Raw genomic sequence first — 24,766 nt, forward strand, 5'->3', positions numbered from 1 at the left:
CTGATTTTGGCTGACTTTAACCATATCAAAAAAGATTCGACTCTGGAGGAAGACTTGGCAGGACTTCTGGGTGAGAACTGAGTGCCAGCACACAATACAGATTCTTTTGTTAATGTGCCACCTTTAAAATGGGAGCCTCCCACTTCTGCGCTGGCCAATGGCTCAGTTTTAATTTGCAAGCAACCTTTTCTTTTAGGTAGAAAACCAAGTGTTCCCCTTGGCTCTGGCCAGGTAATCTGGCAGTGACTGAGTTTCCACCCGTGTCTGTTTCAGGTGGATCCAACCATCTCTTCCATCACCACCATTACAATTTAAAAAGAAAAGAAAAGGCTTGCATTTGTTTCTATGGACATTTGAGATGCATATTTACGGGGAAGCATCCATTTTTAAAAGCAATGTTCCCAAACATATAAGGGTTGTGTGGAATATTTACATAGTGAGGGCACACTGCTTCTCAAAGGACATATTTTATTTTTATTTATTTATTCAATTTATATTGCCGCCTATTTGCCCATGGTGACTTGAGGCCGTTTACACAATGTAAAAACCATATTAATAATAATAATAAAATAAAAATAAAAAACAATAAAAACGAACAAAAAGAATCAAATAAATTAATAAAGTATTCATAAGCAGTATTTCCGCTAAGCAACATTTGGGCTGTGTTTATACAATATGCTAAATCCTACACTTGAATTAACATAACTAATTGTTGCATTTATGTCATATCTTAAAATAGTAGCCTTATTACCAGAGCATGCTAAGATAATTCCTGGATTCTGACAGCACATTGAACTTAAAAGTGACTAATCCATGTTAGCTGAGCCTGATGCGTTGAAGCGACTCCATCTGGAGTCTGTGCCTGTTTTTTTTTAAAAAAAATTTTATTTATTAAATTTGTTTGCCGCCCATCTCATTGTAAGGCAATATGTGTGTGTGTGTGTGTGTGTGTGTGTGTGTGTGTGTGTGTATACGTATATATATAAACTCAGGACTGAATAGGTTGGAAATAAGCGGAAGAAGTCTTCATTCTGCAAATGGCTAAAATGATTATGATAATGATACACACACACAAACACACACACACACACAAGTGATGGCTCAGTGGTTGAAGATACTGAGCTTGTCAGCTACAAAACTGACAGACCAGGTTTGAAATCTGAGTGCTGCGCAATGGGGTGAGCTCCTGTTCCTTGCTCCAGCTCCTGCCCACCTTGCAGTTCGAAATCATGCAAATGTGAGTAGATTAATAGGGACCCTTTTGGTAGGAATAGAACAGAACAGAATAGAATACAATAGAATAGAATAGAATTCTTTATTGGCCAAGTGTGGTTGGGACACACAAGAAATTTGTCTTGGTGCAAATACTCTCAGTGCACATAAAAGAAAAGATACATTCGTCAAGAGTCAAGAATCATCAGGTACAACACTTAATGATAGTCATAGGGTACAAGCAATCAAATCATACTAGGAAACAGTCAATATAAATCATGAGGATACAAGGAAGGGAACAGCATTCTGTGCACCTTTGGTATATAGCCATGATATACCATGACCATGGAAAATGTCTTCGGACAATGCTGGCTCCCTCAGCCAAGAAACAGAGGAGCACTGAACTTCAGGCTCCCTGCATTTCCCAGTTTTGGGAATTATTTGTATTTCAGTAATGCAAAGAATTTGGCAAGTCCTGCTCCAGCATCGGTTGTGAATGCAGCACACGTAGCGGGGGTGATTCTGCCCCTCTTTTTAGTTTAGAAATGGGTATTTATTTACATTCTTGGAAAGTGAATGGTGGGCTGGATAGAAGATTGCCACTAACATTGTCAACCAACTTCCACTCCAATGAATACTCTGCATTCATTGGCTGTCGCCATCAGGCAATTCTGACACTGCGCCCACCAGAGAATATTTCATACAAGTTGCAAAAGGTGCAGAAAATGTCACCAGGGGTGGTCAGGGGAGCAAGTGCCGAGAGACAAGCAGTGTTGTGGTTCGCCGGCAACAGGTGTGGACAGCTGAGGTCTTGGAGAGCGAGGACTCAGGTGAGGGGCCTGCGTGTGATGCAGGGATGGGGCCAGGACCATCAGGGAGTGGAGTGCTGCCTTCGGAGATGGTGGAGGCTGGCAGCAGTGAGGAAGAGGCCCCCGAGGAGCCTGTGCCCAGTGCGTGTGTGAGCAGGGCTGCTTGAAGGAAAGGGCAGCTGCAGGAGCATGGGCGACTCGGGAGTAAGGCTGCAAGGTAACGGCCCCTCCCTGAGAAAATAAAACCCAGCTGAGAAACTGCAGTTCTTTGCAGGAGGCAAAGAAGTTTGATACTTGACCCTGGTGGATGTTAGAATATCTTGAGTTGGTGTTTGGAGACTCTTTGATTTACTGTTTAGGAACTTTATCTGGTGTTCTTGGCAGCCTTGCAAAAACTTGGCAAGGCTCTTTCTTATCGGAGCTAATTAGTTGGAAGCAGCCTTTGATCTGTGAAGAAGCAGGATTCATGAATGAAACATGAAAAGGTTGTGCTGGTACCTATGTCTCGTGTTTACTGGAACCAGGTTTGGGTCAGAACAGGCAGAGTTGGCAGACCTGGGAATGGAGGTGACTGAGCAAATGCTGAGAGAAGGTGCTGGCTTCCTCTTTTGTCCAGAGGGCAGAAGGCAGAAGGGTTTCCATGGATTGAAGTTGCAAGCAGGGAGCCTGTGGCTGGGTGTGGCCTGGTCTTGATGCACTTGAGATGTGCCTGGCAGTCACAGCCCCCAGGTTGCTCCTCAAACAAAGATCTCGGATGTCTTTGGCTGCTTTGGGCTTCTCTAACTTGCTGGGAATTTGACTCCCTTGAAATAGTACATGAATTGCCTGATTTCCCCCCAGGAAGAAAACTTAGTGTTTTTATATTGGGATTGAAGCGTAATAATTAAGTGATACTTATTTTATTTTTTTACCAAGTCTATGTAGCTGTCCATCTCACAGAAAGCGACTCAGGGCCGTTCTGAAGTGTTGTGCAGGCAGGGGTGGGATGCTGCCAGTTTAGCCTGGTTCTATAGGACCAAAGAGCAGCTGACACCGAATCAGTGCGCTGTGACGACTGTCTGGCTGCCTGTTTGGCCCACCCGCCTGCCCGGGCTCTAGGCTGCCCTTTATCCTATGCGTTTCCCTCCTCAGCTGCTTTTTGCGTGGCACAGCTGAGTGCTGCTCGTCAGCTGGAGAAGGTAAATGCTTGCCGGACCTGGTAGCGCACACGGGTGTGCAGCTCACTTTTGGTGTGCATGCGCACACTCCCCAAACCGGTTGTGATGCTGGTAGGATCCCACCAATGGTCCACTGAGGTTTCTACAGGCAAAACACGCCAGCGGCCCTCCTCTCCTTGTGAAAAGTAAGCCAGCTTTTTTTATAAAAAAAAATATATGGTGACCCTCCCCTTGAATTGCTGACCACCCTGGGAGGTCCGGATGGACCCTCTGAGAAGTGCCGTAGATCGTTTGCAGGCTTTGCACCTGGGCGTATCTGTGGCTGTTCTCCGAGTCTCTCCTGTCGAGGCCTCCACAGTTTGTGTGTGTGTGTGTATGTAAATCCAACCCCTCAAAGGAGACGTGGTTTGTTTCAGTTCTCAGGTTACGCCTCCCCCTTTGTCGGTGACCCAGGGGGGAAGAGGGTGTGCCCACATCGGACGAAAGGACGTGTGCTTTTTGATCAGGCGTGGGAGAGGCACGTGCGTGAGCCACTTCAAACAGAATGCCTCCCAGTACACTTGGATTTCCTCCAAGTTTGTTACAGCTGTTAATTAGCCAAATTATATTTCTGTCATTGCCCCTCTGGCTGTGAAAATCCATGGCTGCTTTGGCTTTATGGCCTAGTTAGGATCTTCTTGCATACGTGGAAGACAGAAGCAGCCCAGTGTGAACGCTCATGCAAGTTATACTGGCACCCGGAAGTTCGGGAGTCCTTGCCTCTTGAAGACAGACACAGACAAGACAGACACACACACACACACAGCCCATTGCAGGTAATTATGCTCCTGCATATTGAGGAGGATTCTGGGAGGGATATTTTGGTATTCATACGTATTTGTGTCATCACCATCATCGTCATCATCATCTTTTAAGAAACCCATAATCCCTTGTGTGGAGTCTGGGCAACTGAATGGAGCTACCAGAGTGTTTTACTGGCTGGATGCCTTTCCTGTTGCCAATACGGAGTTTTGTTCAGCATATACATTCTCATTGTGCCCAGAGAGAGAAATATCTGCCTCTACCTAGGATCGAACTCACAGCCTCCTGATTGTGAGGTGAGAGTTCCACCTCTAGGCCACCGCACAATTCGTGCTCACTCAAACTATTGGTACCAAAAGAAAGCAAGGTTTTAAGCCTGCTGCTTCAGCCATCTGCCAAAACTCCCCTCCTTTCCAGTCTCTCCCCCCGCACCCCAAGAATAATGAGTGGCTGTTTTTCCCACCATCAGGGGATGCTTAGTGGGAGGGAGAACCGAACTGTGGAGGCCAGCCCTTCCCCTCACTGTCCTGTGTTCAGGATAGTCTTCCTTGGCCATCTCTTCCAGAAAAGGGCTTGGCCTTTGGGGCACTGCAGCCCTGGAAGAAAATATTTTGAGGGTCTCAAGGAAAACCCCTTGGGCTTCTCAGCGCTGCTTGCTTGCAAGATAGTACACAAAATTATCTGCTACAACGTCCTACCAGTCAATTGCGTTTCAGCTTAAAACGCAACAATGCAAGAGCACACAACAGATACAAACTCAATGTTAACCGCTCCAAACTTGATTGCAGAAAGTACGACTTCAGCCACAGAGTGGTCAATGCCTGGAATGCACTTCCTGACTCTGTAGTTACATCCTCTAACCCCCAAAACTTTAACCTCAAACTATCCTCTACTGACTTCACCCCATTCCTGGGAGGCCTGTAAGGGGTGCGCATAAGTGCACCATCGTGCCTACCGTCCCTGTCCTATTGTCCCCATTTATTTGTACCTATTTCCTGTATTCTTACTTATGCTTGTTCTTATTCCTATTATCTTGTGTTTGACAAATCAAATCAAATCAATAAATAAAATAAAGACTTCAGCAACGTTTTGGCCGCAACCCAGCCGCTTTTCTCCTTTGGCCATTGCGGTGGAGGGCCTCCTGCCGGAGGGAGCATCCCATGGCAGGGAAGGTACTGAATCTGGGCCTTTTACCTGCCAAGAACTCGCCTGATGATATCTTGCACATTTTTGAAATGGCTCCATGAATGTCCTTTTCAGTTGAGGGGAGGCGCTTTAATGCATCCTTTGTACTTTGTTCTTAATTATCCTTTTTGAAATCTCAGCCTTGAGTGCTTTCCAAATCTTATGGGAGGGATAATGTAGTTGGAAGTAGGTACCTCTTCCTCTTTGCCAGTTGTTTAAAACAAAATGGCTGCATCCCTCCAGGACATGTTTCTGGTCTGCTAGAAACCGGATTTAATGGCGAAGCTGTTGTACCTTTTAGGAGACACTCCTTGCAAAGTAATAGTCCCCTCCCATGGGGCAGAAGTCAAAATGCCTTTTGTTAATGAAAGTTAAAATAAAATTGGCTGCCTTTTTAGCTCTCCCTTCCTGTCTCGGAAGGACAGATCAAGCTCTGTTACCGGTTCCTAGCATTTCCCTTGCAGTTTAGAAGAACGTGGAATAACAGGGTTGGAGGGACATTGGAGGTCTTCTAGCCCACCTCCTGCTCAAGCGGTAGACCCTATACCAGGGGTGTCAAACTCAATTTCATTGAGGGCCTCATCAGGGTTGTGTTTGACCCTGGGGAGGGGGCGGCGGGGGGCGTGGCCAGCTTGCCATCACTCGTGTTGGGAGCACCTGTGGTGGCCCGGGTGAGGCTGGAGGGGATCCAGAGGAGCAAGGAGAGACCAGGGAGAGTGCCAAACCCTTGTCCTCCAGATGAGCCTTGTGTCTGCTGGTGGCCAAGTGCTAAGACAGGACTTTCCTTCCTTCCTTCCTTCCTTCCTTCCTTCCTTCCTTCCTTCCTTCCTTCCTCTCTATCTTATCTCCTTCCTTCCTCTCTCTCAATCTAATCTCCTTCCTTCCTTCATCTCTCTCAATCTCATCTCCTTCTTCCTTCCTTCCTTCCTTCCTTCCTTCCTTCCTTCCTTCCTTCCTTCCTTCCTTCCTTCCTTCCTTCCTTCCTTCCTTCCTTCCTTCCTTCCCTCCCTCCTTCCTTCCTTCTTTCTTTCCTTTTCTTCTTTTTCCTTCCCTCTTCCTTTTCCTTTCTTCTTCCTTCTCCTCTTTCCTTCTGTTTCCTTCCTTTCTCTCTTCCCATCTTCCCTTTTTCTTTCTCCTTCCTTTCTCCTTCCCTTTCTCCTTTCCTGTCCCTTCTTGGATGCTCAAAGGCAAAAGGGGAAACAGTTCTCCATTTTGTTTTGCTTTTCATTTGTTTTGCTAGCCCTCTGCCAGCAAAAACGGAGCCCGGGGAGGGGGCCATGCACAGCCACTCCAGGCCCTGTTTTTGGCTTGGACGATGCAGAGGCATCGTGGGTCCTCTGCCATTTCCAAGGCTGCCCCATGGGCCAGATTTAAGCACCCTGCGGGCTGGATCCTACCCGTGGGCCTTGAGTTTGACACCCCACCCTACACTATTCTAGATAAATGGTTGTCCAGTCTCTTCTTAAAAACCTCAATGATGAAGCAGCCACAACTTCCAGAAGCAAGCTATTGCACTGATCGATTGTTCTCAGTGTTAGGAAGTTTCTCCTTAATTCTAGGTTAGACCTCTCTTTAGTGATCATCCACCTGTTACTTCTTGTCCTGCCCTCAGGTGTTTTGGAGAAGAGGTTGACCCGCCTCTTCTCCTCTAGCCCTTCAAATATTGGGAGGCTGCTATCTTGTCACCCTCAGTTCTTTTCTTGGTTAGACTAGACCTATTCAGCTCAGAATTCTGAAGCGACTCCTGACTAGACTATTCAGTTCCTGACCTTCTTCATATGTTTTAGCTTCCTGTCTCCTAATCGTCTCCTTTGCTCTTCTCTGCACCCTTTCCAGAGTCGCAACATCTATTGTGTTTCACGGTGACCAGAACTAGATGGAATACCATTCCAAGTGTGGCCTTACTAGCGAAGGGCATTCATTTATTTTCTGATTAACTGTTACAATTCCGCAGAGTGGACTCCAAATAAATGTCGGATGCTTTGTAAACTAAGGGTGTCAGAAAGTACACTCAACGGGCTCTCAATTGGAAGCTTTCCTCCACATCTTTCCAGCCAAGCTGCCTTTTTCCTTCCTGGGAGCCTCTTTTCCATCCTCAGCCACCTTCTTTTGGGGGAAATTATTCATGGGTTGTGTTGTGGTTCACCGGCAGCAGGTGCGGATGGCTGAGGTCTCGGAGAGTGAGGACTCAGGTGAGGGGCCTGCGTGTGATGCAGGGATGGGGCCAGGACCATCAGGGAGTGGAGTGCTGCCTTCGGAGATGGTGGAGGCTGGCAGCAGTGAGGAAGAGGCCCCCGAGGAGCCTGTGCCCAGTGCATGTGTGCGCAGGGCTGCTCGAAGGAAAGAGCAGCTCAGCAGCACGGGAGACTCGGGAGTAAGGCTGCAAGGTGATGGTCCCTCCCTTAAGGCATAAAAGCCAGCCCTCAGAAGTGGGATTCTTGGCAGGAAGCAGAGAAGTTCTTGCACTTCAAGTCTTGTGGAAGTTTGGACTATCCTGGTTTGTGTTTGGAGACTGTTGGTTTTGATTATTTCCTTGCCATTAAATCTAGTGTTCTTGGCCGCCTTGCACAACCTTGGCAAGGCTTGTTCTTATCTGGGACAATTCGTTTTTAATAGTGTTTTTATTATGAATGAACGGAATTCACAGAGAAGCATTAAAAAGGTTTTGCTTTTATCTCTGTTTGGAGTTTGTTTGCTTTGAACGAGGCTTGGGTCAGAACAAGTTGCCATTCAAGATCCCAGTGTCTGCAAGAACTGCTCCCCCTCCCCTCAAGTCCTCACATCATTCATGCAGACATTCCTGACTGCCCCCATCACTCCCTTGTCCAGCTGTTTTATGGGAGGAGAAGGACCTGCTGGAGAGGAAGCGGAGGCTCTCTGGTTGGTTCCAGTCCCCGAAGCGTCTTCCTGACTCTCTTGCCAGGCTGCTTAGACGAGCTCTCACCTTGGTCTCTGCACCCAGGCGACCCTCTCCTCTCTATGCTCTGGGGCTTCGCCCTGGGCAGAGCAGGGCCAAAGGAAGGAGGAAGGCCTTAGAGCGGGAGGCTGGGTGGGAAGCTCCGGCAGCAGTGGTGGTATTCTACCGGTCGGGCCAGGTTCTGGTGTATCGGTAGTGCCAAAGATCAGCTGGCAGAGAACCGGTTTGCTCTGGGCCTCTCTGATGCTCTGCAGTTGGGCCCACCTGCCCGCCTGCCCCTGCTCCTGGGTCCTTTTTAACCTCTCAGCTGTTTGGTGCGCCAGAGCGGATTGCTGTGCTAAACAGCTGGGAGGCGCAGTAGCTTAGTCTTTGCTGTTTTAATGCATGCGCAAAGCGCACATTTGGCATGCGTGCGATCCCACAATCCCACCCCTGCAATCATGCCCAACACGCCACGCCCACAGAACCAGTGGTGGGAATTTTTGAATCCCACCTCTGTCTGGTTGGGCAGCATAGGTCCTACCCCCTGTGTACCTCGTCAAATGTTCTGACCCAGCTCCCCAAACACGACAAACCCCCTGTAGTTAATGATTCCTTTATTAGGAGCAACAGCAGCCCTGACCAAAAAAAAATAAAAAAAAATTCTCTCAATGCAGACTAACAAGTCCGTCCGGCCAGGACATGAATAGTTGTCTGCCACATCTATTCCTCTCCACCCCCTGCCTTTTATCCCCAGAGCTAGTGGGTGTTTCGCTAGCAGCGGTGGCTCTTCCATCCCAAGGACCGGCCCATGGATTTTCACTGCTCTCCTCTCCTCTGTCTTCTGCGCATCCGTGTGTCAAGCACTAGACCCAGCTGTTCCTCCTCTTCCTCATCAGCCACCTCTGGAACTGTGGGCTGTTGACTCTCCATCTGAGGGCTGATGGACAGCTCAGTCCCCCTCTCTCTCCCCCATTCCCTCTTCCCCCTCGGAGCTCTCAGGTTGCCTTGCTGACAAGCCACAACAGTCAAGGTGAAGAACTTTCTTTAGGTCACCCAGAGACAAGCAGCCCCTGTAGAGCAGCTGGGAGAAATAAAGCCTCTTTTGAGAAGGCCGGGCTTCATTTGAGCTCTTCTTTCTTTATTTCTGCAGCAAGGCTCCTGCTTCATCCTGGGAGAAGGCTGGGAAAGCAGGCTGTCCTTCCTGCTGGGTAACTGGTCAGAGTGGATTGGCCCATTACATCCCTGCCAGCCGCAAGGAAGTGTGGACAGCATCCAGGTTGGGAGTTGGAGAAAAGCAAAACTGGGAGCAGAAAGACGGAGCCAATGCCAACAACTTTGAGAGGCCAGAATAGGGCCAGAAGAATTCTCAGCGTCAGGACTTAGCCAGGGCTGGGATTCTGCTGGTTCGGAGTGGTTTGGGTGAAGCCCTAGCTCCGAAGATCAGCTGGGAGTGAACTGGTCCGCTCCGACAATCACGTGGGCACGCTCGCCCACGGCTGTGCTGTGCTCACCTTTATCGTCCCAGCTGATCCGCACAGATGAGCGGATTGCTGCTCCTCAGCTGTGTTACTCCCCTGAAGTAACATAGCAGGTGAGGAACCAAACTGGTTGTTATGCTGGCAGCATCCCACCCCTGGACAGAACCCATCTCACGTATTAGAGTAGAGTAGAATAATAGAGGAGAGTAGAACAGAGGAGAGTAGAATAGAAATAGAAATAGGGAATCAAATCGAATCGAATCTGGAAGGGACCTTGGAGGTCTTCTAGTCCAGCCCCCTCCTCAAGCAGGAGACCATATACTATTTCAGATAAGTGACTGTTTAGTCTCTTCTTAAAAACTTCCAGTGGTGGAGTGACTACAATTTCTGGAGGCAAGCTATTCACTGGTTGTATTGTATTAAGAAAGTTCAAAACTTTCTTAAAGATCCATCTCATCCTGGACACCCTTTTTTGTGAACTATACAAGGTACAGGATTATAATCAAAACAAGGACAAACAGGCTGAAAAACAGCTTCTATCCCAGGGCAGTAACTCTATTGAATTCTACTGTATAGTGCAGTGGTGGCTAACCCTTTTGGGCTCCTGTGCCAAAAATTGTGCGCGTGCCAGCACCCAGAAGGCAATGCATGCCCCCCACACATCCCCTGCACATGCATGAGCAATCCCCCTTCACACTGCCCCCTCACACTTGATCTCACACCTGATTTTCGGCTGGTTTGAGGCCTTTTTTGTCAAATAATAGACCCATTTCATCACTTCCAGTAATTCCGGAAATACAGGAAGTGATGAAACAGGCCTATTATTCGTCCTGCAAAGCCTGCAGAGGCCTTCCTCAAGCCTCTGGGAGGACGAAAAAGGCCTCAAACCAGCCAAAAATCAGCTGTGAGGTGCGCGCATGCGCAGTGAGGTAAGTTTGCCTGCGGCTCACGTGCCAGCATAAATGGCTCTGCATGCCACCTGTGGCACACCTGCCATAGGTTCGCCATCATGGGTGTAGTGCCATATTAATGCAATAACAGGGGTTTTCAATTCAATTGCATTGAACGTGAAGGATGCGTGCTTTTGTTTTATTTTTATAGTTACAATGTACACTGAATATGGCATTTAATTTCATTGTACGAGGTGCAGTGACAATAAAGTAAAGGTGAAGGTGATGGTGAAGTGGAGGTGCAGGTGGAGGTGGAGGTGAAGTGAAAAGTGAAGGGAAGGGAAGGGAATCCAGTTAATTCAGGTATATTGGTGCATTTATCTATCTGAGTTCTGGTTGGATGCGGAAGAAGGCAGTACAGATGGTCAGAGGTGGGAGAGTAGCTTCATGATAGGAGGGGGTCAGAGGAGATGGGAAGGCTGGTAAAAATTTGTTTGAAACACTCAGGGGTCTCTGTGGGAAATAAAAATCAGGAGGGTTGTTGGCTTTGATTTGTCCAAGGGCCCCCTGGAGAATACAGGTAGCTTGGACGCAGGCTGACTCGATCAAGGTGGAAGTCAGTTGACTGCTAGGAGCCCGTAACTCATGTTTTGAATTTATTGTCAAATTAGGATTGACTTTTGTCAGAGTATATTCATGAACTGGAACAGAGCATGGTAACAAGGTCAGCCAATGAATAGGCATAGCAACTAAGTCAGCCAATGAGGACTGTTTAGAAACTGAAACTAGAAGCAGCCTAGGAGTGGCTCTATATTAAGCTCTAAAGTGAAAGAGAAACTAACTTGCTTGCTTGTCTGCTGAAGTTGAGTTAACATGTCTGCTTCTGTTTGAGTTTGCTCCATGTTGGAGAAATCTACAACTGGTATTGTAAAATTTACTTAATATGTTTATAAAGACGTTAAATGAAGCATCAGCTATCTGTGTTTACTTTTCTGGTGCTGAATTGTTGCTGCAAAACTCTGAACAACTTTCAGCTGCTTTCATATATTTTCTAATATTTTGATGTCATTTTTGTCTGCGTTTTTATATGTTGGTAGCCATTTGGAGTTGCTACGATAAGATGGGCAGCCCTATAAACTAAATAAACAAATCATACTGCAAATACAGATATTCTGGGCCAAGCATCTGGGGGCACTCACAACTCAACCACGGGGAGCATGATGGGACTCACAGCTTTCGGACGGCCTTTTCCCTAGCAGGCTGGATCAGGCCACATGAGGAGCCAGCTTGGTTAGTTGTAACCCTGGTTGGCTTTGGGGAGCTGTGTATGTAGTGTAGACCCAGGCCCATGTTGCTGTGCTTGGCATCAGGCCAGTCCTGTCCCGTCCCCTGAAGCTCCAAGGGCCTGTTCATTATATTGGCTGACCTGCAAAGGATGCTTCTCTTTGAAATGGATCCATCTTCATTCCTTCCTTCCTTCCTTCCTTCCTTCCTTCCTTCCCTCCCTCCCTGTCATGTCCCTGTCTGTGTCTGAATCTGAGGAGGAAGATGAACAGCTGACAGGGAGTGGGAGTGTGGCTCTGTTGGCTTGGAGGAAACTGGGGAAGGGCAAAGTCCGGCTGGGCAGAGCAGGGAAGAGGTAGAACAAGGGAGAAGGGGGTTCAGAGGAAGACACAGGCCTGCTGCCTCTTCATCCTAGGGCACACAGGGAGAAACAGGGAGCAACGTGGGTTGTGTGGCTTATGGGGGAGGAAAGGGCCCTGATTCCCTTCATTAGCCACAGCTGGGAATGAGAGTTTAAAAGAGATGCATGCTGAGTGCAGCAGCTGCTGGGAGTAAACGTGAGTTTATCTTGTGTTGACTTTGCTTATCTGTGTTCCTGGCTTTTTCCCAACCGTGTTGAGTTATTGCTGTGCCTTCACATCTGGAATTCTTACTCCTGCCCTGCCAAACTAATTACCTCATCTTGCCTTGATTGGACTTATAGTTACAGTTTTTGTTGACCACATTTTGGACTTGATTCTCTACAGCCAAAGGCTGTTCCTGGGAGAATTTTTCTCCAGCCAGAGGGTAACCAGGACCTTGGGGGCAAAGTTGGAGCTAATAAAGGGACTCCTATTGATTATCTGACTGTGTTGCCTTTGTGCCATGCCCCGGGTCATCACACTTCCTTTGAAGTAAAGCCACATTGGTGTTTCTGGTTAATATTGGGCCGTGTGGTGGATTAAACCTAAAGGAAGGACTTTCAGACTGGCTGCCAAAATGTACAGCTAGGGGAACAGGCTGCCACATGAAATGGTGTTTTCTCCCTCAAGGAGAGGCTGAGTCATCATCTATTGGAGGTGCTAAGCAGCGGGTTGGGCCAAATGATTTCAAGGATTTCTTTCACCCTTGGGAATCTGTAGTCCTGATGTTGGCTTCTCTCCCTCTCTTTCAGCTGAGCCTGCAGACCTATTGAAGGTATTAGATTTCCATAATTTACCCGACGGCATCTCAAAAACGACAGGCTTCTGCACCAGCAGGCGGTCTTCCAAAGGAGCGGATGTGGCCTATCGCGTGACCAAGGATGCCCAGCTGAGTGCCCCAACCAAGCAGCTTTTCCCTGGTAAGAGGATATTTGTGGCTCAGGGTGCAACTGTGAGGGTCCTTGGTGCTCTCTGGGCTGGGTTGTTATAGATAGATAGTTAGATGGGAGGGAGAGAGAGAGAGATGATAGACAGACAGACAGCAATAGCATTTAGACTTATATATCACTTCACAGTGCTTTCCAGCCCCTCTAAGCGGTTTACAGAGTCAGCCTGTTGCCCCCAACAATCTGGGTCCTCATTTTACCCACCTCGGAAGGACGGAAGGCTGAGTCAACCTGGAGCCAGTCAGGATCGAACTCCTGGCTGTGGGCAGGCTTAGTCCGCAATGCTGCATTCTAACCACTGCGCACCATGGAAGGAAAGGGAGGGAGGGAGGAGAAAAGGAAGAGCAATAGCAATAGCAATAGATGGATGGATGGATGGATGGATGGATGGATGGATGGATGGATAGATAGATAGATAGATAGATAGATAGATAGATAGATAGATAGATAGATAGATAGATAGATAGATAGATAGACAATAGACAGATAGACAGACATAGAGATAGATAGCAATAGCCCTTAGACTTATATACCACTTCACGGTGCTTTCCAGTCCTCTCTAAGTGCTTTATATAGAGTCAGCCTGTTGCCCCCAACCATCTGGATCCTCATTTCACCCACCTCAGAAGGACGGAAGGCTGAGTCAACCTTGAGGCTGCTGAGATTCGAACTGCCAAATTGCAGTCAGAAGTAGCTTGCAGTGCTGCACTCTAACCACTGTGGCACCGCGGCTCTTTAGGATGCCCGTGTCCTGCTGACAGCCAGCCTGGGGCACTGGAAGGAGCCTGGTGCTCCCGTTCTTTCCTCTCCTGCTTTGCCCAGGTGAGCTCAAGCCCTGCTTGGCCCCCAGAGGCCCCCCCAGCTGGGCTCGTGGCGGGCGAGGCAGATGCTGGCTTTCCGAACAAAGCGGGGGCCCTGCCACGCTTCTCTTCAGCTGGGGCAGCGCCTCGCTTGGGGTGGGTCTGGATCTTTGGCAAGAGGCTGAGGAATGTGGAGGTTGCTTTGATCCAACGGCCAAGATGCCAGGCATTTTCTCGGCTTAATCTGAGGCTCGGCTTTGGCCAAGAAAAGGGGGCTGGAAGTTGTGGACAGGCAGAAAAAGGACGGGTGTGCGAAACTATCCTCCCCTCAGAGGCAGCCTGGGCTTTGCTGGGCTTCCCACCCCTTTTGTTTAATAACACACCTCCTGCAAGTAACTAGATGTTAGCTTAGCCCCAAACAAGTGAATGAGTGGATGGAGATAAAGACAACGGCGGTAATTGCAGAGCATTTTGAAAAGGAACGGCAGATTGGGGAATGTGACAGTCAAAGGGTCTGGAGGGGGAAGAGGCAGTGACACGTAGCTACACAAATGACTCTCTGGCCCAAGCCAAGGCAGGCTGTAGTTGGAGCTAATTACAAGGTTTGCTTTCCCTCAGCTGGTAGTTTGAGGATCTTGGTGTGTCGCTGCTCTCGATGCTGCCAGCGGTGCAAAGCATCCAGCTGTTTGACCTGGAATGCTATGACCCACACCCTTCCTGGGGAGGGGGCGGATTTCTCAGAGATCCTAAAGGATCCTAAGTCCACATGGAGAGGTGCTGTATGCGCCTGTCTGGGTGGACATGGAAGCATTTCCCATCGATCATACCAGCGCTAGCAACAGCCCTTCGGCTTATAGGCTTCTTCACAATGATTTGCACCCCTCTCTAAGCGGTTGACAGAGTCAGCCTCTTGCCCCCCAACAATCTGGGTCTTCATTTTACTGACCTCGGAAGGATGGTCAGGATTGAACTGACGCCAGTGGGCAGAATTAGCTTGCAATACTGCATTCTAACCACGGTGCCACCACAGTAGATAGATAGATAGATAGATAGATAGATAGATAGATAGATAGATAGATAGATAGATAGATAGATAGATAGATGATATATGGGTTGAATGTATGGATGGATGGATGGATGGATGGATGGATGGATGGATGGATGGATGGATGGATGGATGGATGGATGGATGGATGCAGGCAGGCAGGCAGGCAGGCAGGCAGGCAGGCAGGCAGGCAGGCAGTTATAGAGATAGATAGCAGTAGCACTTAGACTTATATACAGCTTCACGATGCTTTACAGCCCCTCTCTAAACAGTTTACAGAGTCAGCCTATTGCCCCCAACAATCTGGGTCCTTTTTACTGACCTCGGAAAGATGGAAGGCTGAGCCAACCTTCAGCCAGTCAGGATCAAACTGCTGGCAGTCAACAGAATTAGCCTGCAATACTGCATTGTAACCACTGCGCCACCACAGCTCCAATTAGCTACAGCAATAGACTTGTATACCGCTTCACAGTGCTACATGGCACTCTCTAGGTGGTTTACAGAGTCAGCCTCTTGCCCCCCCCCCAACAATCTGGGTCCTCATTTTACTGACCTCAGAAGGGTAGGAGGTTGAGTCAACCTTGAGCCGGTCAGGATTGAACTTCTGGCAGTGGGCAGAATTAGTCTGCAATACTGCATTCTCACCACTGCGTCACCACGGCTACTAATGCAAGTAGTCCTCAGATTATGACCACAATAGGGACTAGAACGTCCATCACTAAGTGGTGCAGTTAAGTGGGTCACCCCCAATTTTACGGCCTTTTTGCCATGGCCATTCAGCTAATCCGGCTTCCCTGTTGACTTTGCTTGTCAGAAGCTGGCTAGGGAGGTCACAAATGGTGGTCACGAGACCCCGGACCCTGCAAGCACCCTGAATGCCTGCCAGTTGCTAAGCCCCTGAATTTGGATCATGTGACGGCACGAATGCAGCCGTGGTTGTAAGTGGAAGTGCAAGGACTGGTCGCAAGTCCCTTTTTTCAGCAGTATTGCAACTTCTAACTGCCGTTAAACAAATGGTCATAAGTTGAGGACTAAAGTCTCAAAGCAAGCCTTCCTCTGTCAACTCATAAAATATTTATCTGGTCTTTTAGAGTTGCCAACAGAAAGGGAGGGAGGAGCAATGCGGCAGCTTGCAAACCGAAAGTGCATTCCATAAATGTTTTCATAGATAGTTTCTAGGCGATTGAAGTTTCTGCTGCGAAAAATTCTTAAGTGGCGAGCACGATTGATGACTCTTGGCTATGGATGTGTCCCATTGGAGAATATGAATTACGATACACCCATGTATGGAGGTGGAGGGGGTAGAGGGAAAACCAGGGTCAAGGGTGATAGTGAATGATGTGCCTCAGAGTCGGCTCAGAGTAGCACCAGCATGTTTACTCCTAATAAATTTTCTTAAGCTTTGGAAATCTGGCTAGAGACTCATGATTTAAAATGGGGGTAACCACCAGAGCCCTGATATTGTCGTTCAGTTGGACTTCAACCCAACTCTGCCATTGTGGCTGCAGATCAAAAGTTGCTGTTTCCCTCTGGGAGAGAAATGGACCCCACTCTCTGCTCTGCTCCTTTTTCTGCTTCCAGAGACTCCGTTCCCCGAAGATTTCTCCATCCTGACCACGGTGAAAGCCAAGAAGGGCGGCCAGGCTTTCTTGATTTCCATCTACAATGAGCAAGGCATCCAGCAGGTCGGTGTGGAGCTGGGGCGATCCCCGGTTTTCCTGTATGAGGACCACATGGAGAAGCCGGGGCCCGAGAACTACCCTCTTTTCCGCGGCATTAACCTCTCGGATGGCAAGTGAGTGACGTGGAGGAAACGGGGGGTTTGAGGGTCAGGTGGGGGAATTCCAGGTCTCCTTTCTTTGGGTGTTTAATAGGACTCCTTTGTGATGACCTGGGGCATGGCACAAAGGCAACACAGTCACATAAGTAAGAAAAGTTCATTTATTATCTCCAACTTTGCCCCAAATGTCCAGTTACCTTCGGCTGGAGAAAAAACTCTCCCAAGAACAGTCTTTAAATGGAGGAAATTCAGTCCGAAGACAAAGTACATATAAACTGTAAATAAAAACCAACACAAACCACAAGCTGCAGCAATTAACTGGACAGGGCAGGAGAAGGAATTGCAGACTTCAAAGGCCAACAAAACACACAGAGTTGGGAAGACGCCCAGGAACCCAGACAAGCCTTGACAATAAAAGATAACTCACAATTTGCTTCCAATGAGTTGCTGTGCGCAACCTCCCTTTTTAAACACTGTGTTCCCAGCTGCAGCTAATGAAAGGAATCAGGGCCCTTTCCTCCCCCGTAAGCCACGCAACTCATGTTGCTCCCTTCCCCGTTCCTCCCTGCATGGTTGAAGAGGGGTGGGCCTGGGTCTTCCTCTGAACTCCCTCTCCCTTGTTCTACCTCTTCCCTGCTCTGCCCAGCCGGACTTTGCCCTTCCCCAGTTTCTTCCACAGCCACCAGAGCCACACTCCCATTCCCTGTCAGCTGCTTAGCCTCCACCTCTGAATTGGACTCTGACAGGGGCATGACATCCTTTGAAAGATGATTGGGTCAGGAATGAAGCTTGTGCTGAAGGTCCAAAAACCGGTCTCCAAAAGTGGCCCAATGGGACCCCCCTCCCCAAGAGGGAAAGAGCCGATCATTAAAACATTGAATCACAGAACAAGCATTCACACAGCATGCAAAATCCTGAATTCAGGTAAACACCATGTGCGACGCCCCAGATAAACAATAGCAATAGCACTTAGACTTCTATACCGCTTCACAGTGCTTTACAGCTCTTTCTAAGCGATTTTACAGAGTCAGCCTATCATCGGAGCTTAGTCTGAAATCTTCAAAAGTGTTCTAATAATTTTAACTTAATAAGTTGGGTACCAATAGAAAGAGACTGTTTATAGCTCAGGGCTGAACTGTGCAATCCTTGATATTCTCTGAGCTTGGTTGCTTTCTTGCAAATGTTTCATGGCCCCAGTAGGTAACGTCAACAGTGCACCATCAAACACCATCAAGTTGAGGTTTTTACAAATATGAAATAGATATCATAGCAACAGTAATAGCCCTTAGACTTATATGTCTCTTCAGAGTGCTTTACAGCCCTCTCTCCAGGGTTTACAGAGTCAGCCTCTTGCCCCCAACAATCTGGGTCCTCATTTTACCCACCTCGGAAGGACGGAAGGCTGAGACAACAGTGGCTGAGTTCCCATCTATGTTGAACCCAAGGTCAAGTTGAAGTCTGCAAATCCAAAGTAAACCCCGCCCCCCACGGATGGCTCCGGCCCCTTGTGTATATGTGTGAACCCCTCCCATCAACTTGCATCCAGCTGCAATCATTAGGGGAAGCTTCCTTGTTGGGAAGGCAGTCTGGCCGTGGATACAGTGATGTGAAGATGACTTGGAGGGGCAGGCAGAGGCTGGACTGCTCTGGGGCAATTCAATTGGGGTCTTCCAGGGGCCTCTTGTAGCTCTAGAACAGGGTTGTCAAACATAAGGCCACACAAGGATGTGGTCAAATCCAGCCCACAGGGCCATCCTGGAAAATATAAGGGATTGGCCCACATCGCTTTGGCCCAGTCGACCCAGTGTGAAGAGGAAACATGCTAGCAGTTTGGGGAGTGGGGTCAAGCTGGCCACACCCACCCAGTTGGCCACACCCATCCAGTTGGCCACGCCCACCTGGTCCCCTGAGGTCAACCACAGCCCTGATGTGGCCCTCAGTGAAATTGAGTTTGACACCCCTGCTCTAAGAAGGCTCTGATGTGCCTCCATTTCCCCTTCTCCGAGCCATGGCAGAGGCGAGCCAAGAGGAAATTTAATTCTGGGTCTGTCCAGGGCCCGTTTTCTTTAAGTCCAAAGGTTTTGCTTCTGCCAGATGTGTCTGAAAGGGATGCTCACAAACATTCAGGAACATCCAGAGTCTCATGTACTTTAGAACAGAGGTCTCCAACCTTGGCAACTTTAAAATCTTAAAGACTTCACTTAGCAACCGTGTTACTAACTTATCAACTGCAGTAATTCACTTAACAACTCTGGCAAGAAAGGTCATAAAAAGGAGCAAAACTCACTTAACAAATGTCTTACTCAGGAACAGAAACTTTGCGCTCCATTGTTACTTGCAACTCCATTGTATGTTGAGAATTACCTGCTCACAAAAAGTTAACCAAAAACATTCTAAACCAGGACTGTCCAAACTTAGCAACTTTAAGACTTGTGGACTTCAACTCCCAGTGTTCCTCAGCTAGACTTTGCCTTTGCTGGCTTTGCTGGCTGAGGAATTCTGGGAGTTGAAGTCCACAAGTCTTAAAGTTGCCAAGGTTGGAGACTTTAGAAAGTTGCTCAAATAATCCAAGCAAAGCAGAGACGCCCAGGCATTCATTCTTTGCCTTGTTGACATGATCTGACTTCGGGGTTTTATTTGCCTTTCCCCCTTTTAGAAATCTTACTACTTACTACCTAGCTGTTTATTCATTTTGCATTTTTTCCTGGAAAATATTTCTGGATTTGGCAAAGCCGTTAAGGCCTCTAATTCATGAAACTAAGACCAAAGATAGTTGCATGTAAAAATGCAAGAGGAATAATATAATGAGACACAAAAATCCAGTTATTGTGATAAAGAAGAAGCAGCCGCTGCAGAATTATAGGAGAAGTCATCCAACAAATAACATTCATTACACTTATAAAGATATGTCGAGGATAAGCATGTCTTTTTCCAGCGGAAAGCAGAAGTTTGTTCTCATGCTATCTTCAGTATCTAATTCCACAGCTAATGCCTGGAGATCATTTTGGCTAAGATATTCCCAGCTTTAAAAAAATAATTCGGTCAGGGCTGAGTTGGTGGCTTGAAGGTTCCCGTCTCTCTCGGGAAGAAGCAGGAATGCTGGGAATGTAAACAAGTCATCAAGGGACACCAAGAAGGATGGAAGGCAGAGGAGACGAATGCCTTCTCTTCACCCGTGAGAGGCTCCTACAGGAATGCACTGAAAGTCTGGAAATGTGACATGGTATAAATTCTGAACCACTCTTCGCCCTTGCTCAGAAATTGTTCTCTCTCTGCTGTGGCCGCCACTTCCTGGAATACTAATGTTGGCTTAGACAACCTTGAACTACACCGACTAAGATTAGACTTAAACATAGTACATAAAGTCAGATGTTACAACATCTTACCAGTTAATGAATATTTCAGCTTTAACAGCGTTAACAACAACAACACAAGAGCACACAACAGATATAAACTAAATGTAAACCACTCCAAACTCGATTGTAGGAAGTACGATTTCAGCAACAGAGTGGTCAATGCCTGGAACTCACTACCTGATTCTGTTGTCACCTGCTCAAACCCCCACTCTTTTGCCCTCAAACTATCCACTATTGACCTCACCCCATTCCTAAGAGGTCTATAAGGGGCGTGCATAAGCGCACCATCGTGCCTTCCGTCCCTGTCCTATTGTCCCCAATTATTAGTTCCTATTTCTTGTATTTAAACTTATGTTTATTCTTGTTTCTGTTATATTGTAAGCTTTTGACAAACAAACAAACAAACAAACAAACAAACAAACAAATAAATAAATACTCTAAAGAAACAACTACTGCACCAGTGGTGGTATTCTACCGGTTTGGCCCGGTTCACACAAACCGGTCGTAAAAAATACTATTGTTTGGCCGAACCAGTAGTAAAAAAACAGCTACCGGTTCATCCAAACTGGTATTTTTCCCCCAACGATCAGCTGTTCCGACCATCAGCTGTTCCAGGATTCTCCTCGCAGTCTTACCGCTTCACCCAGGAGGCTTCCCTGAAGCCCAGGAAGGTAAAAAGGGGTGCGCAGGGGGTGTTGTGCCCCCCCCCCCCGCGCTCTGTTTTTTGCCTCCTGGGCCTCAGGGAAGCCTCCTGAGAGCAAAAACGGCCTCCCAGGAGGCTTTCCTGAGGCCCAGGAGATAAAAAAACCAGAGCGTGGTGGAGGGGGTGTGCAAAAAAAAAGAAGCCACACCCACCTAGCCACTCCCACCTAGCCACTCCTACCTAGCCACGCCTATAGAACCAGTAGTAAAAATATTTGCATCCCACCCGTGTACTGCACTCATGTTCATTCTTGTCTCTGTGGCCCTGGTAAGAAGGATGCTCAACAGTCCAAAAGCAATTTTTTAAAATTTTTTATTAGTTTTTAAAACAAACATAAACAAACAAAACATAAAAACATCAAGCCATCTTCCATATATATACATACAGTGTGCCGGTTGGTTTACAAATTGTTCTGTGCTTCCATTTTGTAGTCTTCAATTACAATTACGTTGTATATAATCTTGTGTTTTCAATCAAATATTAAATACATTAATATCATTATTAATCAATCATTTGACTATTCTTTTATTCATTCATTTTTTACGAAATAATCATATTTTACTTAATTTGTTTTACGACAGTTCATATTATCATCCCAAATCTATCCTAGAATCATTTTGTAGATATAATAAGAAAAGAATACATCTTTATATATTTATTATTTTCTAAAAGTCTACATATTTCATTACTGTATTTTATTGTCTAACCATTGATAGAATAGATCCCAAATTTTATAAAATTGTTTATCATCTTGTTCTCTAATTTCAAATGTCAATCTACTCATTTCAGCACATTCCAATATTTTCTTAATGATTTCCTCCTGTCATGGTGTTTTCTCATTTTTCCAGTTTTTAGCAAATACAATCCTAGCCGCTGTTAATACATTTACAATCAGGTATTTCAAGTCTTTACTATATATTTCAGGTAAAATTCCCAATAAAAATATCTCTGGTTTCAAATCTATATGTTTTTTTGTCATTTTTTCCAACCACGTGTGGATTTTAGTCCAGTATTTTTTAGCATCCGCGCAAGTCCACCACATATGGTAATATGAGCCAGGTATCTGATGACATTTCCAACATTTTTCAGATTTATTCTTGAACATTCTTGCTATTCTTGTCGGAGGAAAGTGCCACCTGTAAAACATCTCATACAAATTTTCTTTATATGCTGTTGACATTGTCGTTTTATAATTTTGAGACCACAATTTTTGCCATTTCTCTAGATCAATCTCATATCCAAAATTCTTCCCCCACGTAATCATAGTTTCTTTAACTTGTTCTTCTTCTAGTTTAATTTCTAATAAATATCCATGCAATTTTTAAATCACCTTTTCATCAGTACCTGTCAAAATCTGATCTAAGTCAGTCAGTTTATCATAGAAACCTTCTGTTTTAGAATCTTTATCATACCTTGAATGTATTTGCGCATATGAAAACCAATTCATCTTTATACCTTGTTCCTCTAGTTTTTGCATAGATTTAAGTTCACCCTTTTCATTCAATATTTCACCATATCTAACTGTTTGTTCCTTTTTGTATATTATAGGATAAGAAAATGCTTCAATAGTTGATAACCGGACTGGAATTTTCAAATAACATTGTCTTTTAATCTTCTCCCGGTTTAACCACAGAGACTCCCATATATAATGTCTTCTAAAATACCCCTGTGTTTTAGTTCCTTTATACCATAAAAAAGCATGCCACCCCAACAACAAATCATGTCCTTCTAATGTCAACAATCTAGTATTTCTTAGTGTTATCCATTCCTTAACCCACATCACATTTGTAGCTTGGTACTACAACTCCCAATTAGGCAAACCAAATCCTCCTCTAATTCTAGCATCTTGCAAAAGTTTTAACTTTATTCTCGCTTTCTTACCTTGCCATATATATTTCAACACAATTTTATTTAAATCTTCAAAGTAGTCTTTTCCAAGCCTAATTGGAATTGTTTGAAACAAATATAAAATTCTGGGTAATATATTCATCTTGATTGTTGATATTCTCCCTTTTAATGACAGTTGTAAATTTTCCCATTTCGCCAAATCTAGCTCTATCTGCTGTTTAAGTTTAATATAATTATTCTCCTTTAGTGTACTGCATCTTGCTGTCAAGTATATCCCCAAGTACTTGATCTTATTCGTGACCTGAATTTTCAATAGGTCTGCCAGTTCTTCCTTTTGTCTTGATAGCATATTCTTTGTCAAGATCTTTGTCTTATCTTTATTTATTTTCAAACCAGCCACTTTTCCATATGTCTCTATCTTTTCTATCAATTTCGATGCTGTTTCTAGTGGGTCTTCTAAGATAAAAACCAGATCATCTGCAAATGCTTGCAACTTAAATTCTTCCTTTTTAATTTTTATCCCTTTTATATTCTTTTCCTCTCTAATATTTCTATTTAGCGCTTCCAAAGTTAACACAAAGAACAGAGGTGATAGTGGGCACCCTTGTCTTGTTCCTTTTCTTATATCGATAGAATCTGTCAGTTCTCCCTCTATCATTACCTTTGCCATCTGCTTATGATATATAGCTTCTATTGCTTGAATAAATTCTCTAGCAAAGCCCATCTGTTCCAGCAGTAATAACATGAATCGCCAATTCACATTGTCAAATGCCTTCTGTGCATCTAGAAATATCAGAGCCATTTGTTTTTCAGGATGTGCCTCGTAGTATTCCAAAGTGTCCAAGATTACTCTCATATTGTCTTTAATTTGTCTCTTTGGCAGAAATCCATTTTGATCAGGATGGATAAAATTATTTAAATAATAATTTTGCTTCAATATTGAAGCAAAAATTTTATAATCTGTGTTTAGTAGGGAAATAGGTCTATAGTTCTTGATTTGTAATGGATCGGTCTCCTCTTTTGGAACAAGTGTAATATAAGCTTCTGACCATGATTTAGGTATCCTCTTTTTTAACATAACTTCATTCATAACTTCTAGCAATGGAAGATTCAACGATTCTTGTAATGTTTTGTAAAATTCTGCCGGAAGTCCATCTGGGCCTGGTGCCTTTCCATTATTTTGCTTCTTAAGCGCTTCGGTTAACTCCATCATCGTTATATTGCTTTATAACGTTGTTTCAATCTCTTTAGGTATCTGGGGTAAATTAGCATTCTGTAAATACTGTTTAACTCTTTCATCAATATTCTCTTTTTTTTTTTAAACAAGTTTTATTAATTTTTAAAACACACAAATTATCATTATTCATTACATGTTTAAACCTTTTTTCATTGTAAATTTAACAAGTCAGATAAATTATGATTCTGTTTTAAACCATTTCCATATAACATACCAAAACCTCTTATTCAATTTCTCTTTACTTCTCTTTACTCTTATTCAATATCATTATTATTATTTCATCTATTTCTTTCTGACTTAGTTACCATTATTCTCATTCTATATTTCTACAAGTTTTTACTAATTCTCCCCCCCAAAAAAAACATATACACACAACACACAAAACATAAAAAAAATCTTTTTGGAAAGTAACTTGGACCCAGGTGTCTCTCTCTTCATGGACTTCAATTATATTCATGCTCATCTTACATATCATTACTTATTTTATTTACCATTCTAAGCCTTCTATATTAACTTCTCCACATATTTCACCCTTCTTAATTCTATCTTAATTAATCATCTTAGTTTGAATCATTATATTTGTATCTTTTGTCCATTTTTTATCATCCCTTTGTCTCATTCCTTATAAAAAAGAAGAAAATAAGTTTCTCCTGAAATCATTAATCAGAGTATGATGCCTTTCTACCTCCCCCCCTAAGTTAGTCAAATTAATCTTTAAAATAATATCCAATACCCAATCCGATTTTGCTTGGTACATTCTATCTAACTAATACATCCAAAATAATTAAGTACATAATTAGACAATAAATCCAAATATTAAAAAAAGATACTATAATAAAAATTTTATAATAACATCAATACCATAATCTTATTAAACTCTTTAATTAAAACAGTATTCTAAACCTCCCCTATTATTAAATTTTAAAGCCAATCA

The 24,766-nt window shown here is 45.1% G+C and overlaps 1 protein-coding gene across 2 annotated transcripts in view; it reads left to right on the forward strand.

The window, feature by feature from the left end:
- Positions 1–24,766, forward strand: part of COL5A1 (collagen type V alpha 1 chain) — a 264,470-nt gene that overhangs the window by 40,296 nt on the left and 199,408 nt on the right. For both annotated transcript variants that reach the window (XM_087943851.1, XM_087943852.1), the window contains exons 2-3: positions 12,869–13,036; positions 16,490–16,703. In XM_087943851.1, the coding sequence (XP_087799977.1) occupies positions 12,869–13,036; positions 16,490–16,703 (382 nt within the window). The remainder of the gene's footprint in view (positions 1–12,868; positions 13,037–16,489; positions 16,704–24,766) is intronic.

This window comes from Notechis scutatus, chromosome 15, assembly GCF_049901735.1.
Source record: "Notechis scutatus isolate UNSWTSFEM ecotype Mainland chromosome 15, rNotScu1.2, whole genome shotgun sequence".
NCBI classification, from domain to species: domain Eukaryota; kingdom Metazoa; phylum Chordata; class Lepidosauria; order Squamata; family Elapidae; genus Notechis; species Notechis scutatus.